An 18,107-nucleotide genomic window follows, 5' to 3' on the forward strand; every position below is an offset into this window, starting at 1 on the left:
CAAATTTCACCGTTTTTTTTTTGCTTTCATCCGTCGTATCAGACAGAAACAGATCATCCTTACCACTCGTAAGGTACCACTCTCAGCTCCAGAGAAGGAGAGCAGCAGCAAAGGCAGAAAAACACGACAGATTCGAGGGGCGTTTCACGGCACACATTGGCACATCACAAAATACCCCCTGTGCTGATCACTGCACTCCTTATCATAGTTCTCTTTTTCTACTTCTATATTCTGGGGGGCCCAGCGCCACCCAGCCCCAGCTGTATGGGACGTGCTTCAGCCTTTTCTCATCAGTGCCACGCAGCAGGCCATGGAAACCAATGCTGAACTGAGATCTGTGTTGCGCGGTCATAAGACTGCAAACTGTGGGTTGTCTCGTGGCTCATGTTGAAATCCACACCCCTGAGCTGTGATTCAGCACATTCCCAGAGCAGCCCGGTTTCCTCCTGTCCGGTTGGGGGTGGATTTCCCCTGGAGAAGCCAATGAACAAAAGCTGGTGTATTCCTGTCCCTGTTGGGAGGAAGCGCGTTGTGCCGCCGGCCCGGCTCTTCCTGCGGGATGCTGGCGGAGCTCATGGAGAGCTGCGGGCGGGATGGAGGCAGGAGGCAGCAGGGCAGGAATGCAGACGCCGTAGTTCTGGGCTGTGCTCCTTGGCTCTGCTCCATGCCTCTGAAATAACAGCTCTGCCTTGGTCTAGCTGCACACAGAAGCCAAGGCCGGCTGCCTGTTTCCTCCTTCAGCAAATCTAAGGGAGGTAGGACAGAGTGCTCTGCTGTTAACTGATATTATCCAAGAAATACGTTTTGTTTTAGCTATATATATCTATATTTTAGCACTGGCTGCAGCGGTGTCTCAATGGGGAAGCTGTTCTCCAAAGGCTGGCGCAAAAGAGACGCGCGTGTGGTCATGCTGGGCCTCGACCTCGCTGGGAAATCCACCATCCTGTACCAGCTGAAGGGCGGCCATGCTATGGAGACGTGCCCAACCGTGGGCTTCAACGTGGAGGCCATGCGGACGCCCTGCGGTGTGTCCTTCAACCTCTGGGATGTTGGGGGACAGCCCAACCTCCGGGAGAGCTGGCACCACTACCTGGAGGACACCAACATCCTGGTCTTTGTGCTGGACAGCGCAGACACGGCTCGGCTGCCCGAAGCATTGGCGGTGCTGGAGGAGACCCTGAGCCACCCTGGTCTGGCTGAGGTCCCCGTCCTCCTCCTGGCCAACAAGCAGGAGCTGCCAGGGGCCATGGCGCCCGCCGAGCTGGGGCAACAACTGTGCAAGGGACGGCTGGCAGGGCACCCGTGGATGCTGCGGGGCTGCAGCGCCCACACTGGGCAGGGCTTGCAGGATATCCTGGGGGTGCTCGGGGAGTTGCTCCGGGGTGTGAGGAAGGGATCCCTGCCCCCAGAGCAGCCCCTCAGCTGAACTACAGGATTCTGCTTTGCTTATGAGGGATGGATGGGTTTCATTTTCCTCCCAGCTCCACACTACTATCCTGGTGGAGCAGGACTTGCAGCAGCTGTAAGATGTCACCTACGCGTATGATCTTCAGGCCATGGAAATCAATCAGGATTAGTGCTGATGGACAATGTGTGTGTATTAATTCCTTGTTCCCTGAGGGTTGGAACCAGATGATTTTAAGGACCTTTCCAACCAAAGACATTCTGCAATTCTTTCTTAGTTCATTCTTTTCTTTCCTTCCATTATTTCTAGTGAATGCTGTTTTCCCCTTGGATTACATTTAAATATAAGGAAATTAAATTTGGACTTCTGAGTGTTTGGAAATGGCTGCATGGCAAGACGTGAGTAGCCTCAGGGTGGTCAAGGTGAAGCCCAATCTCTGGGATATTAAAATCAAGTGAAACCATCGTGTGGGCAGACTGAGAGCCAAAGGGCACCACTATACAAAAAGAACATAAAACCATTAGAAAGTATCTGAAGGAGGGATACAGAGATGGTAGGAGTGGGGCTGCTGGGGGTTGGGGACAGGGTCTGCACCAGAGGGTGGTGGGCATGGAACAGCCTGCCCAGGGCAGTGGGCACGGCTGGGTCCTGGTGTGTAGATGTAGATACTGCCAGAGTGATGCTGGCTCACAACATCTGAAACAACAACACAGGGTTCTCTTCTTCGTTCATTCCTCCTGTGCTGCAGAGCACGTTAGGACAGGTATATCTATCCTAATAAAATCCTTGCACAACAGCATTTAAATACTACATGTCAGAACTCCCTGGTGCAATGAGCAGCATGGAGGGTTGGAGGAGCCCATCAGGGCTGTCGCTTTTTGTTGTGGAGATTCCCAACAGCTTTCCTGGATGCTGACTTCCTACAGCTGCCCCCCCAGCAGCTCTATCATCTGTTTCCCTGGCCTTATCGTCAATGTTCAGCTGGTAACACAGTCTGCTTTCCTTTGACTTGAATCTGAGGGCCAAGGGTAGAAGCGGCCAGGTCTAAATAATATCACCTATAAAGCTTCACTGCATGCAGCCCACAGAAATAGAGCTAAACTTCTTGTTCCACCACTGCTCCAAGCACCACTGCTATGTGGTATTAAACACCAGCCATGCAATTAAGGTCACATTACTATTAAATACACCTTGGCATTTACAAGGGTTAATTAATTGGCTTTCTTCACCTTTCTGATACTCGATTGTGGCATTTAAATCACAATCAACTTCATGTCTGCAAAGCGTTACAAGAAATGATTTCCCTGAGGTTCAGAGTTGATAAATTATTCTTAAATTCACTTTTTGTAACAAAGCCATCATTGTGATGGGGTCACAAAGCCAGTGATTTCTCCAATAGGACAAACCCATACAGTCCCCAGGCCAGACTTAGCAACAGAAGAAGCATCTTTGGAAGGGCTGAGCCACAAGATCCCATTCAGCAAACAGAACAGCCAGCTCACCTTCCAAACCTGCTTCCCTGGGTCACAGGGACAGCAGGATGCGTGGTGGCCATGGTGACAAAGCACTGCCTCTTGCAGCCCACAGCTCTCCACTGCTTTTTTTTTCCCCCTTCCCTTCTTGAGAGGTGCTTTCTAATGGCTTGCCATAATTTGTTGTCCTACATCTGCTTGAATAGAAGCGTGATTTTGCCACAAAAGGGGCCAATTTTTAACCCAGCAAAGCAGAAAGAACACAAGGCAACCAGGTTGCTTTGGTAGAAAAGGCCCATTTGAAACACACTCAAAACCCAAATGGCATTATGGGTCAGATCAGAAGAACAAAATAGGCCACACTTAGAGATTTTAAGTTTCTTTCTCTTTTTAAATACACCTGCAGTGTATCTTCATGCTCATTTCTCTGCTGGGCAGACCAAGCAAACAAAATGGAAGCGCTCGTGTTTGAAAAAGGATGAGGAGGATCAACGTATCTTCTACTTTTTGTTCCTTCTAAGATGTTTCCTACAGTAACATGTTCAATTCTCTAACGCAGTGTCTCACAAGTCAGCCAGGTAGGGCACACTGGAAGCTAAAATAGATGGCCACAACACCACAGGACGATGCGAAGCCCATAATCTCCGATCCACCTGGGAACCCCAAGAGGGGAACTCCTACCTTGAGGTGAGGGCTGCTGCCACCCAGCTCAGCCACAGATCCCTGCCCAGGGCTTCCCAAGGCTCAATGCAGGAGCGGCGCCTGCCATACTGCGGCAAATCACTACAGAATAACAGATCCCAAATGGCACTGGGAACCTGGAAAACAAGTCTGGTGTTGGAGCAGGATGGTGCGCTCCTCTATGCTACAGAACACCACGCCGTCAGCAGAAATCACTGCCTCCCAGTTACGCAGATCAACCGCAGCCCACTCAGCATCGCCTCCTGTACACGTTTATGGACAAACCTTACAGGAAAGTATAAAACTCCGTACCAGAACAGTACCCAAGTTCCAGAGACCACTGCGTTAGCTTACTTTATTCGTTCTTGTAACATACGTCAGACGCTGAGGTGGAGTTCTGCTAACTAAAACCTAGTCAAAGACAAAAACCCCTACAGGTTGATCTGCAAAGACTAAGCGGTTCCATCACTTTCAAAATAACTTCTTGAATTATTATTATTTTTTTTAATAGTATTTGATAGCAGCTTTTTATTGGTTACAAAACCTAAGCCCATATACAAAATTAGGAACACATTTAGATGCCTCTTTGAAAGAACGTTTTAGTCTATTTTAACTGATAGTTTAAAAAAATAATAAAAACAATGCCATTTTAAACACTGTTCTGAAAACGTAAAAGTGCAGCAATATACTTTGTTTCCTTTATTAACTATGCGATGGTGCAATATCCCAATCAAAAGCTGATAAGGTCACAACAGACAGAACTGAGCACGTGCCTCGTCTTGCCTGAACCCAGTTGGCCGATGTTCGCTTTTAACGTAATGCACTGGGTGCAAGAAAAAGATCAGATCTTCACAGTCTTGGAAAACCGTTGTTTTAATATCAATTTGTAGGTGACGGGTAGGATAACAGTGAGCACAGGCTGAGCAGGGTCACCGTCAGTCTATATGGCAGAGGAGGAAACCAAATGGAGTTAGAAGGGGAAATATTTGTTCACAATAACACCTGCCGGAACTCCCAATTCCACAAAACCTTTTGTGACCTTACCTAACTTTGACTTTTTATTGTTTAGTTTCTTAGCGAACACCACACATGTTCAAGATTTTAGACTATAGTGTGTGAATAGGGTGCAGTTACCATATGAAGCTTCAACTCAACTTCTGGGAAAAGAAAAAAGGCACAATGAACTTCAACTCAATTTTATGTGCACGAGAGTTGAAAAATCTGAGCCACCTTAAAGAGAAATTGATTCTAAAATTTATAAAACCTATAAATAATCAGAGGCCAAACCACTATATTAAAACAGATTATCTAGCAAGTAAAAATCTTGCAGTTTAAACATACGCTTGTATCCAGCCGGGATACAAGACAACTCGCTCTTTAAAGTGGCTCCACCTTGGCAGATATATATTTAATGAATGCACACCTGCTATGCGTTGTTCATCAGTGGAAAAACAGCTGATCCACAAAGCTCTGATGGCATCTGTCCTTATCTTCATCACAGTAAATACAACCCACATCCAATAACTAAATTAGTTTAGATTTTTCTATCCCTTCACATCAATGCAGTGGGAAATTACACCCAGTAAACAACAGCAACAAAACCAGTTTGTGTGATAGCTTACAGAATTACCCATCTTCACCCCAGCGATACTAAGATCCCTTTGAAAAGGGCTGGGGCGGGCCATTTTCCTAAAGCAGTGACCTCACATACCTTACATAGAGTTATTTAATGTGCGCTGCACATCAGGTTGTTGCTGAATGGCGGCAGCTTCCATACAGCCTCACACGCCAACCAGTTTGCATCTTGTTTCATCACGCGACTAAGATTTGAGACTGGTTTCTGAGTAACACTTCCAATACTCCAAGAATGAAGCTTTTATGACGCTTCTAAGTAGTTGCTGGTTTGTTGCCAACCACATCATCAAAAGCACTGGTTACTAAGTAAAAAATAGATTAAGACTAAATTACAGTAAACATGAAAGCTCCACAGTTTAAACCCAATATGAATCAACCATATCCAATTATCAATTTAAAACAAAATATATTGACTGCTGAAAGTTGAAAGCAAGATTCTTTTTAACTGATACATTTGTTTTTTTGGACAGAATTTTTCCCTCCCCCCCCCCTACAGTCTGGGATTCTTGCTTTCAGCTTAACCAGAAGTTCAAGTCCGTAGCAGGTTGTAGCTCAGGTAAAATACCATGCACAGCATTTGATTACTTCAAAACAGCAGGAACACACAGGCTGAAGTGAGTGGTCAAATAGGGCTCGCTGTTCTCAAAAATTAGGTATAATGGCAAAAGCTTTACCAGTCCAAATCTACAGTTCATTCTCCAACCCTGGTTTCTGAGGCAGTTAATGAACACACATCAATTACTGACAGATGAAGTAGTTTTTTTTTTTCGTCTGCTTTAAACTTAAGTGTTTAATCAATTGCCAAGTGTTGTGTTGTTGTTTGTTTAAGTTACTTTTATTTCAGTTTCACCAATAAAATCATTTGGCTTGCGGTTTTTGTTTTAAATCTATTCTTCCACATAAAGTATATGAAAATACGTTTGTGGAGGACGATGATGGAGGCTCAGAGCAGACTGGGCCCCTGTAGTCTTCCAAAATGTACGCATCATACCAAAGTGTCTTGATCCACTGCGCACCATTTTCCAAAGAAGCTACTTTTCCGTGGAAAGCCAATGTGCCACCACTATGGAATTTTCTTAACAGAACTGCAGATTGCGGTTGTCAGCATGTGGCACCAGGAAAAAGGCAAAAAAAGGTAGTTGGGACCGTTAAAAAGAATTCTGAAACAGTTTAAGAGATCATGCATATGCATTTACAGTCCATGTGATAGTGACGTTTGGCAACTGCAAAGTGACCGATACATGGCTTGCTTTAGAAGCATCAAAATGAAGAGGCATTTGTGTCTTGGAGCCTTTTGTTTCTTCACTTGGTAGCCATCTGGTGGTGCTTCAAACTGGTGTGGGACAGAGAAGCTGCACTTTTTTGAACTTAAAAATTAAATTCTTTTGTTTGAAGGTTGGCTGTCGGGTCAAAATTGTAAGTACCTCCTTGAGTGGCTTCAGGAATGAGACTGGGATCCTCATCGATCTATCAAAAAAAACAACAAGAATCTGCTAAACGTCCATTCCCAGCACAATTTGGTACTCATAAAAGAGATTCACAAATGTCCATCTATTTATCTATTTTAAGTATTATTGTGATGACATTAATTTGGTTGTAGCAACCAGGTGCCTTGTTTCACACTGTGTGTCATCCACAAGCACGTAAGAGCCCTTCTGGGGATGGGGTCTGAACAGGTTTTGGAAATCTGGCATTGGAGTAGAGCAGAACTGACTCACCTGAAGACATTTCTCTTCACTTTGGGTGACTTAAAACCTAGACTGGAAAGAGGGACTCAGGCATTTGGGTATGTCAGCAATTCCCAGGAGGATGACTAGGGCACACCACTATGAAGACTGAATCTGGTCTCAGAATTGCTTGCAGATGTTTGGGAGTTGACAAATTAACACTTTTGCCATCTGAAAGCAATGCTGCCTAAGTTCACACACCTTTAACGCAATAGGAAGCTATCAGCACTGATTCTAAAGTATATGCCAACTGCCTGTGTTCTATACAGAACTCACCAAAGGAGCAGATGTGATTAACAATAAAGGGATGAGCATCTAGTGACCAGCAACATCTTATGAGAAAACAGAGCTCCCAAAGCAGCAGGATTTGCATTGGTTTGCAATGGTACTAAAATGACAAGGGACTCATTTTGCTTCTTACAGTTACTGCCTGAAGAATTATGTCATTATGACTTTTAATTCCTATCTTCCAATTATAGAATTCTTACAATTCCTAAGAAGTTTCAGAAACTCCAGAAAACTTGCTACCAGTATAAGCAATAATCTGAAGTACAGTCTTGACCCCCAAAAAAGGGCAGTAAATTCAGCTAATTATGAACATACTTAAATTACATTAGTTTATACAAGAAGTAAATGCACAAAAAGGAGCACTAGCCTCAGCAGGGTTATTTTTCCACCTATACCAACTAAGATCATGCTCTTCAGTTAACTACAGATGTCTCAGAACCATTATGGAGGTTATTAGACACTGACCACAGAATCATTACAAGCATAGGGAACCGGGTCAAAAGATCTCGTTGGGATACAAGAAAATATCAGGTGGTCTACATCAATCAACTGCAGAAAGTTGTCTGGGTTTAATCGTTCTCTTCAATGCAAATTCCACACTGAGTAATTACAGAGCTGAAATACAACAGTCTATCTGAAATAAGGATCCACTCCCCAACTCCTAAGGCTGACGTATGAGAATGTACAAAAATGGAGAGCCAGAGAACTGTTCAGATTCTGATCACAAGTAATGACACGTCCATGTACACGTCAGTGCAACAAACATTGGGCCCGTGTCAATGTATTTACGCAAAATGAGGTCAGTCATCTTAATACTGCTGAAGAAAATTCCAGGAATTGAGAAATTCTTCAAAGACTTTCAATTCGGGGAAGTAGCACTGAAAAGGGAGCTCCCAGACAGCCTATGTTCACAACAACTGGAACTGATCAACAAGGACAATGTGCCTACTAACGTAACACTAACAGCACAGCGCATACACTTTCCCATCTTTAGCATACTTACATCATCACCAGAGAAATACTGATCTATGATTTCAAACGCTAGTTTATAGATGTCTTCATTCTCGTGTTGTTGCAAGGCTTCGATTTTCTCTAACCCTGGATAAAAGAGAATTGAGAAGAATTTGAAGTTTACATTGGAGTGAATTACTGACTACTTTGGGAAAAAAAAAAAAACCCCTAACGAAGGAAAATCATGAAACACTACTAAAGAAACATACTAGAACATAGGATAAGGGAATCTTCTCTCTTTTTAGATAAAGAAGGTCACCATTGTGGCATTTCTCTGGACACACTCCAACATCTTTCTTGTGCTGAGAGCCCCAGAACAGGATGCAATACACCAGATGGTGCCTCACGAGGGCAGAGCAGAGGGGGACAATGACCTCCTACTCCCTGTTGTTGATGCATCCCAAGATATTGCTCAGATTCCATTCTGTGAGCACATATCATTGGCTCATGTCCAGATGGGCAGTGCTCATTGAGTTCTCCCAGTCTGTAAACACATTTGGGATTTCCCTGACCAAAGTGCAGCACATTACACTTGGTCCTGTTGAACCTCAATAGGTTCACACTGGCCCACTTTTCAAGCCTGTCCAGGCTCCTTTGGATTGCATGCCTCCTTTGTATTTTGTCAACTGCACCACTCAGCGAAGTGTCTTCATCAAACCTGCTGAGGGACACACTTAATTTCACTGTCTATATCACTGATAAAAATGCTGAAAAACTCCAGTCCTAAGACTGACCCGTTGTCTACGCTTGTACATACAGCCACTGACCACAACTCTCTGCAGCCATTCAACCAATTCCTTATCCATCAAATAATCCACTCAAATCCACCTCTCTCCAACTTAGAGACGAGGATGTAGCGTGAGACCACATCAAAGTCCAAGTAGACAACAGCAGCTGTGTTTCCTTTGTCCAATGATGCCACCACTTCACCATAGAAGGCCACCAGATTGACAAAGCACCATCTGCCCTTGGTGCAGTAGCTGTGCTGGCCATCTCAAGTCACCTCCACATCTCACACATGCCTTAATATAGGTTCCAGGAGGACTTGTTCTATGATCTTCCCAGGCTCAGACGTGAGGTTCATCAACCCGGAGTTTCCTGGATATTCTTTTCCACCTTTCTTAAAAATAGAAGGTACATTTTCCCTCTTTCCAATCACTGGGGACCTCCCCTGACAGTCTCGTATTTTCAGATATGATGGAGAACCATTTGGCAACTATAGCCAGTTCCTTCAGGACAACAGGATGCACGTCAACCCTACAGACTTGTACACACTCAGCCTTATAAGGTGGTCTTTGATTTGCTCTGTTCTTACACTGGGAAGTATTTTGCTCTCCTAACACCTGCCTAGAGGTTCAAGGGCACAAGGGACATAGGAAGTCTGACTGAGAGTGAAGACTCACTGAGTACTTCAGCAGCTTTGTCTGTTGTTGCCAGCTCTCCTTTCTCATTATCAGAGGGGCTACCTTGTTCTTTCTCTTTTGACCAACGTAAATGTAGACCCTTTTGTTGCTTTTCACATTCCTTGCTAGTATCAGTTCTGCGTGTGCCTTGGCTTTCTTGATCCCATCTCTACACATCCCTGTGTTCTTCCCAGGCCACACATCCCTACTTACACTGCCTGTACATATTTTTTATCTCTCACTTCAACCAGCAGGTCCTTACTCAGCCATCTGCAACCAAGACAACAAACTAAAGCAAGAATTGTGTTTAACTGTACAACCAAGTATATTCAATAACCAAATGAAACAAAATATAATTCTCATATAAGTCTAGGAACACCTAGCTACAGAAAGCTCCTCCACCAACTGTTTCCAACATGACTGTCCCTACCACAAGCTAAAGAGGATAGAGTGTCATTTGCTTATTCAGATGGCTCACGGTCCCAAAAATTCTGTACTAAACATCCAACAACAGCAAAGAGAAGACAGAACAGAATTCAGTATATATCTTTCTTTTTTGAAGAAAGATAAGCACATACCTCCACACTCTTCTATAATTTCAGCTATTGTGCTAGCCTCATCACCAGCCATTATCAGGATGTTTTTCAGACCATCCAGCACCACCTGTACCACTTGAGAATCCTTTACTGAGAGTAGATTGCAGAACGGTGGAATTACATTTTGCTGTACAAGGTATTCAACCTAAATAATGGAAAGGAAAAAAAAAAGTACTTTGAACATTTTGCTTCTTACAAATGGCTGCAAGTGCCATGTTTAAGTGACAACCTGAAATCCTACTATACATACCTGATCTTTTCTCCCACTTATTGTCAAATTGCTAATTGCCCACGCAGCTTCCTTCTGTGTTCCAAAGTCACCCTGAAGAGTAAAATTAATGGCTCATTAAAATCCACATGGAAACATCTGTCAAGCTTATTATTAAAAATCACACACTCCTCGTGTCAGGTTTATAAAAAGAGGATGACAACTCGCATAGCTGACAGTTTGACTGACCTTAGCCAGCTGGTGTATGATCATAGGGATTAGTCCAGCATCTATTACAGCCTGAACTTGTTGCTGGTTTCCTGCTGTAATATTGGAAAGGAACCAAACTGCTTCCTAAAATTGAACAAGATAAAAAAGCAAAACGCATTTTTGAAAACAGTCAACAGATGAAAAAAAAATATTGATCTGAAAAAAAGCCTCAAAACCTCAACTCATAACACAACCATCTCTAAATAGAACCTCCAGGTTTCCTCCACAGTAGCACTTCCAACACACAGGCTTTTATTGCTCTGTAAAAGCCAAACATGCAGGAGATTCCTACAAAATTAATATGATTAATTCACTGGGTCATAGTATTACTTACTCCACACACTGGCAGCAATACTGACTTAAACCTTATATCCACTTTGCACTGCTACAGCCATGGTCATGTTTTAAACTCTACATAAGTTTTGGAAAGCACCCCCAAGCAAACAAGCAAAAAACTTCTCCTGTAATTTTGAACCTGACAGCTCAGTAGTAGCTTTCTGTGCTTCCATCTCCTGCCTTAAATATGAAGTAGAGCTTACAAAGCTCATCTGATTTTTCCTATTAATAATCAGACAAGACTCTCAGCCCTGAGACCTTACTCAACAATTACCTCATTCAGGTGGTTTATTAGCATAGCTAACATCTAATGTCAATAAAAGATGCCCGGTTACAACAGGTTATCTTGCCAAGCCAATCAAGAATACCTGAAAAAAGCTCTCAGTCTGAACTAAAACCAACCTGATTTTAATAAGCCATCAAAGAGCCAATCATAAAATACTAGAGAAAACATAACGGGTTCCATTTTTTAGGGAGGTACATTTGACTTTTATTTGTATTTGCTCCTCACATTATTAAAACAAAAAACTAAAAGGTGTTCATAGACTTGTCTTAAAACAAAACAACTCCTTCTTGGTTTTCAGAAAGAGCTCTTTCTCATTCCTTCCTGAGTGCTTGAAGTGCAGACAGAAAAAGATCACAGCAGTCTGAACTGCAGAAGATTAACTTCTTCAGCGCTACTGGCGTTTTCCAAGGCCTGAAGAAACAGAATCCCCCTCTGTGATTCACTGCAATGGGGAAATCATGTAAGCTAAACAAAGAGGCAGAGAAAAGAGAAAGAGCCTCCTTCCCAGCCAGCCTCATCTCTGCAGGGGAAGATGGCACATTGATGATTGCCAAAAATAAAGCAAACACCATCAAATGCAGCTCTGGAATGGAGGGCACTTATAACTTCCTTTCATCTAATTCTCCCTATTATTATTCTCTAAAGTTCCTTCTGCCAAAAGGAAGGGGAGGAGATGCAATGATAACTTTCAAAAAAGGATGGTGGTATTCTGTACTCTCTTGAAAATAAAGATGGACAACAGAAGAGAAAATATTCCACTATGAAAAAAGGGTTTTGTTACATCCCTTTAATTCTGGGGAGGATAAACCAGGTTATCCATAACCAGTGTCACTGAACTCAACTAAAAGTAACGATCCTTAGATACAAAAAGCCACGGTATAAATTCACCACTTACTCACTTTCCAAACAACAAAAAAAATCATACTTCAAAGCAAAAAATCAGTCCGCCCAAAAATCAGCACTGATGCATCAACACTAACGAACGGACCCTCAATATGGCTGTCTGACTTCTGCCCTAATTAAGCCCCAGACTGAAAGGCGGTGTCTTCATACAGAACTGCTGACATCCCAGAGATAACAGCTCTGAGAAGTTCTTCTGTACCATGCAACAGATCACTGTTCTATTTTTTAAACAAGATTAAGCAAGGAAGAAGCAGATTATAACATACCTTGTTTATCTTCTCTTTTGGATGTGTCAGGAGGTTTGGGAAGTAAGACAAAACATCACAGTTGAGAACAACTTGTGTCTGTTCATCGGTACCAGTTACTATGTTGCCTACTGCTCTCAGCGCTGCTGTCTGAACATGCGAAGTGGGAAGAGAAAAAAAACTGTGCGTTAAAAACGTTGCTGTTACTTATGTTAAAATAAAGATAATTTAAAGCTTCTCTACAAAAACACTGCAGAAGAGTGTTTAGCACTACAGCTTCTGAGCTACACTCTAAAGCAGGCACTGTTTCATCCAAACAGAAACACAGAGTCCAGTATTTTACTATAAAGCACGCTGCAGATCAAATCCTGAAGTTTAAAGATTAGAAACTAAAAAGAGATTAGGATAACAAAAGAAATAACTCATCATGTATCTGATCTGAATTACAACCAACATATCTAGGCCTTGACTATGGCTGTTGTGTGCCTTTTAATTCAGGTCTCTATTGCAGAATAAAGAAAAAAAGACTACTTATATTCTTATTTACTCTCAGTTGACTTTCAAACATGTGCATTATACCCTTAGGAATTAATAAACGTTTTGTGGGTGATTGAAAACTGGAGAGACTCCTTTCCATCAACTGAACTGGTCTGACAAAATTTGAGCCAGGCAACCCTCATCCAAAGTCCAAACTAAACAAATATGGCAAACGCACAGATACACGCAGAAGCTTCCACAGTCCAACGGTTCATTTATAAAAACCAAGCACTCATTAACTAACTTAAAGCTTCCCTTTGTGTTAAAAATCAATGAACCTGCCTTATGTGGAAAACTGGGAATTCACTAAAAATACTCAAAGATATTAACATTCTAAAAGGCTGTAGTACAATGGTCATTTCAGAACCCCAGTAGTAAATACTCCAAGGTGTAATTTATAAGCAAACAGGTTACAAAGGACTATGCAAGGAAACTGAGGCAGACTTACTTGAACTTTGACCTCCTGATGACTCAGAAGGGGAACTAGAAAAGGTACAACTCCTGAATCAATCACCATCTGTATCTGCTCGTTGCCACCGTCTGTTAAGTAGGACAAAGCCCAAACGGTGTCCACAAGTATCTGAAAGTTGGAAAGAACGTAACATCATTTAAACACTAAATAGCAAAATTCATAACACTGAATCTTAATTTAGCAATAATTTTCCACATGTCTGGGTAAAAAAAAAAAAACCTTACAATTTAGTTACAGGAAAAACTCAAATATTTCAATGCAACCTTATGCATTAAATGTTGGATTATTACATACAACTATGAAAATTGGGGCCATTTGTTCAGTGATAATAAGTTCTACATCCTCTTCCTTTTAATTGACGCATTTTGGTGCACAGTTACAGCACACATCACCTGACAAAGGTAAATTGTTGGCTTTGATTTGCACTTTGGAGGCAGATGAGTGGCTCAGTGAAGTAACTGAGCTAGTAACTTTCTGAAGACAACAGTGACTCAACTTCTTGGCCCTGCCCTCATCTGTTAGATGTACTATCTTCTGAATACATAAGTTAAATGTCCTTAGACTTTAAAGTCATCTAGCTACACTTTAGTGCCTTTGATCCACTGTGCAGTATGGAGTTAAACTACAAACTATCCTTCATATTGAGATTTAAATCTACAGCAAAGGAAAGAACTTTCTTATACCAGCTAAATGACTAACACTTATTTTAAGGTGGCAACTGTTCAAGAGAAGGGAATAAACACAAGGAAATGACTATCACACAGGACACACTTAAAGAAAATAACAGTGAAGTCACTGGTGATTTGGTATGGATGATTTGAGAGCCCTCCGAAAGAAAAAAAAAGGAAAGGTACAAAAGTTAGTTATTTTAAAGGTAGGGTTTGAAGCAGAACCAAAACTAGCAGAAAAAGAGGTAATGTCCTGTCACTTGGAGATGATGTTAAGAACTGCAGGAAGAGAAGCCTGGATGCTCCTGAGGGCATTTCTAAGTCAATTTCTCATGCTAACTAAAGCAAAGCAATTACTCTCCGGAATTTTAAGACTAAAGCCTGAACTCATTGCACCTAAGTGAAGTGTCTAAATTAAGAGCACAGTAAGCCTACTCTGCCAGTTAATATTCTGTGTGCTAAGACATCTGTTCTATTCTGTGAACCGAACGACCTTTTGGATAGGGCTCTCATCTGATTCACTAGAAAGAGGTTAGAGCAATAGGCTCTAAATCCAAGCATCTTACTTATGTTCTCAGGTTAGATGGTCTGAAGCAGTGTTTGAAGGCTTCGTAGGCAGAGTTTGTGCCCAGAGTGTCTCATGGTGAGCAAAAAAGTGGCCCAGCTCACTGAGATTTAAGGAAGCATCAGATGAGAATGGCTCAATGTGGCATACCCAGAGATCTGTGAGCCAGCTTCATCTCTCTGACAGCTTAACTGAAAGAAACCTCACCTGCTATTTAGGTAAAGGCATCTGCACTCTACTTTTCAAACAGAGCCATTCAAAATTTCCAGCTATTAAGACAGCTAATTAGTACTAAAGGTGTGAGAAGGGCCTGCCCCATAAGCCTATGGTGGGTGGCTTCCACCCACCTCCAGAGAGCAGACTGCATGTACTTACTGCTCTCCTGATGCAGCCTGCTGCTGCTCACACCTGCTGATGCCACAGGGACAGCAGAACGTGCTGCAGTGGAGGCAGCATCACAGCAGAAGCAGTGAGAGATGGTGCCTCACCAGTTTCCTGCCCCACAGCCCTGGTGATGATGAGAGCAGCAGCTTACAGGACTGCCTGCTGACCCACCTGCATCACTAACTCATCACCAAAGAGAGGTTTGCTGCTCCAGTACTGAGAGGCTGGGACCATACTGGTATTTCCAGCCAGCACCTGACTCTCAGGACTCATTGAGACCAGTCAAAACCTGGCACCACGTAATTCCACATATCATTTAAGAAACCCTCACAAAATCATTTCTTGCAAAAAGCTTTCAAATTTGCCAGGAAAAAAAAAACAACAAACCCAAACCAAAACAACAGCAACAAAAAACAACCGAAGCCTGTAGGCTAGAAGTATTTTTGGTTTGTCCAAATTATGGACTGTAAAGTCATCATGTGCTGTCTCCCACTCACATTACACTGGGATAACCCTGGCAAAATCCCAAATTAAACTGCAAATATTTGTGGAATGACTACACCAGTAAAAGAGCAGCAGAAACACCACTACTTTATCAAAGAAATAACCTAAGGCATTTCCACCAATCTCATGCCCTGTCCACAGACCTACCAAGGTGTTCAATTTCTGCTTCCTTAAATTGTGGTGCTGCTACAGGGAGCAACAATTCAAGACATTACAAAGTGCTGATAGGAAGCAGAGCAGAAAAGCATCTCAGTTATCCCTCAGGTGTACAGATCTTGTTTCCCAAAGTTACAATATAAGACCTCAGGAGGTCAGACCACTCTCTAGGACTTTGAAACTGTATGCAAAAACCATGGCGCAGGAGCATGGATATTTAAATACTTTTAATAGTTAAATATTAATATATGTAAATACATTTTCCTATGTGATTTTCTCAGTCAAACAGCTTGCAAATTCAGGCATCCAACAGGTTACAGAAGTTAGATTTATCCGTAAGATCACAGTATTTGACTGGACTGATACACAGAATTATACATTACATATCAGAGTGAATAGCCTGAGTTGGAAGAGACCCACAAAGGATCATAGAGACCAGATCCTGGCCAAAAAAAGGACTAAGCAAAATTTAAGCCTTATTATCTACACAAAATAACAAATTGGGGCAAAATTAAATTAAGGCCAACAGTAAATCTCAAAATCCCAAACTTCCAGGGCACAACTCTGTAAAACAGGATTTTTGAAAAGTGCAGTTTCTAGTGTAAAGACTTTTAGAAAATATATGTCAGAAATGGTAATTCCTTTCTCCTGCTCTGAATGACCACGATTACATTAGTTTTAGTACTTAATTGTACACTTGCTGCTTAATTATATGTGAGTTAACAAACAAAACCAAGTTTGCCACAAACACAAACTCAAAGCATTCTCTTTAAACAACACAAAAAAGCAAAACACCTAAAACTTCAGAAATTACTTACGTTTATATCTGTATGGTAAATGAGAACACACAATGCTGGCAAAATCTGAAAAGAAGGTCATCGGTCATTACAATAGAATAAAATTTGCTGTGCAAACATCAATCCAAAAAGCATCAACATAAAGCTTAGCTTGAGATTGAGTTAGTATATCACACTCATGTACTTCCCAGTAACTACTCGTTCTCCTGAAGCATGTATAGAAATATGTACTTTATTTAACATTTAAAATACAAGACAGTAATATATTTCAAAGACACAAGGAGTAGGCTGTATTTTGGAGGAAACCAAGCAAACATCACAGACATCTCCCTGATCATCAGTGTAAAAGGATTTTCAGTTGCTTCTCAACTGGGGACTTGACAACAACTCTATGTTCACAGCTAGCCAAAGCACAAACTAAGCTATATTCACTAGTCTATATACATTCCCTCTTACTGAAAATAATTGTGTCTCAATGATTCTGTTTATAGAATATATACAGAATCATGTTTTTAGTCTTTTTAGACAAAAAGTATGATCACACCATTTTTCTTGTGTCCATTTTAATATATGAGTAATCAGTGTTATTTGCCAGATTCAGATGTTATAAGTAGCTTTGCTGCTATCTCAGTCAAATAGCAACTAGTAAGTGGCAGAAGATAGTGGCAAAAGACATGCATAAATTCACAGTATGACAATGTGAAATATCTGGCCTCTAGTGCAGAGTATAAAGAAGTATCTGTCTCATAATTCTGTATTTACCTCCTGAACTGTCTCCATAGGCGGTGGGGGGTCCTTATTCCTGCAGAGATTTACAATGACCCATGTGACGTTCCGAAGGAAGGTGATGGGAATGGAGGGATTGATGAAGGACAGAAGAGGTTTGACAACTCCCAGTGATATGACATAATCTCTACACTGAGGACCATCACCTACAGAAATGAAAATTGTTGTAAAAGAAATTACATTAAAAATGGAAAATCTTGAAATGTATGCAATGGCATGTTGGGATTCTGAAATTCTATGTTTCCTCACCAATAGCTTACTACTAAAAGTTCGTGTTCAATTAAATATACATACATATGGACATGTATGTATATTTTAAGAGACACAAAATTTATCCTGTTAACATTTTGTGCAGCAAGTGACACTATTCTTTAGAAAAAAATAGTATGAGCGTACGTAATTCTGGCCACATGAAAAGATATATTAAGCCACAGAGCTTAGAGGAAACATAGTCTCATATGATAATGTCCATGTTCAAAAGTCAAATTCTAAAGTGAAACACCCCCTGAATGCAAATCATTGTAAGAACGACAGTTACCGATAATATTTCCGAGAGCCCAGACAGCCTGCTCACAAACGTTCTGGTGCGGAGAATGGAGTAGCCTCAAAAAGAGGGGTACTGCATCTATGGAATGAAAAGATTGGATTTATTTTCAGTGGAACAGGTATATGCAAAATACTTCGATTGATTCGTATTAAACACCTTCTCTATCACGCCTTACACTAGCATACATGCTTCTGTTATGAAAAGCAAACAGAATCTGTTAAACAT

General features: G+C 41.7%; 2 protein-coding genes across 3 annotated transcripts in view; one reads left to right on the forward strand and one right to left on the reverse strand.

Moving 5' to 3' along the window:
* Positions 1–51: 51 nt before the first annotated feature.
* Positions 52–1,800, forward strand: ARL11 (ADP ribosylation factor like GTPase 11). The gene is made up of 2 exons (XM_015851846.2): positions 52–755; positions 835–1,800. The coding sequence occupies exon 2, from the start codon at positions 857–859 to the stop codon at positions 1,424–1,426; it is 570 nt and encodes a 189-aa protein (XP_015707332.1). The 5' UTR covers positions 52–755; positions 835–856; the 3' UTR covers positions 1,427–1,800.
* Positions 1,801–3,886: 2,086 nt separating this feature from the next.
* KPNA3 (karyopherin subunit alpha 3) overlaps positions 3,887–18,107 on the reverse strand; it is a 43,187-nt gene continuing 28,966 nt past the window's right edge. For both annotated transcript variants that reach the window (XM_015851831.1, XM_015851832.2), the window contains exons 8-17: positions 17,874–17,960; positions 17,312–17,481; positions 16,571–16,615; positions 13,452–13,583; positions 12,488–12,616; positions 10,676–10,780; positions 10,469–10,540; positions 10,201–10,363; positions 8,212–8,306; positions 3,887–6,660 (exon numbers count right to left, since the gene is read on the reverse strand). In XM_015851831.1, coding sequence (XP_015707317.1) covers positions 6,562–6,660; positions 8,212–8,306; positions 10,201–10,363; positions 10,469–10,540; positions 10,676–10,780; positions 12,488–12,616; positions 13,452–13,583; positions 16,571–16,615; positions 17,312–17,481; positions 17,874–17,960 — 1,097 coding nt within the window. In that variant the 3' untranslated portion in view covers positions 3,887–6,561. The remainder of the gene's footprint in view (positions 6,661–8,211; positions 8,307–10,200; positions 10,364–10,468; positions 10,541–10,675; positions 10,781–12,487; positions 12,617–13,451; positions 13,584–16,570; positions 16,616–17,311; positions 17,482–17,873; positions 17,961–18,107) is intronic.

The sequence above is a fragment of the Coturnix japonica genome, chromosome 1 (assembly GCF_001577835.2).
Source record: "Coturnix japonica isolate 7356 chromosome 1, Coturnix japonica 2.1, whole genome shotgun sequence".
Lineage (NCBI taxonomy): Eukaryota > Metazoa > Chordata > Aves > Galliformes > Phasianidae > Coturnix > Coturnix japonica.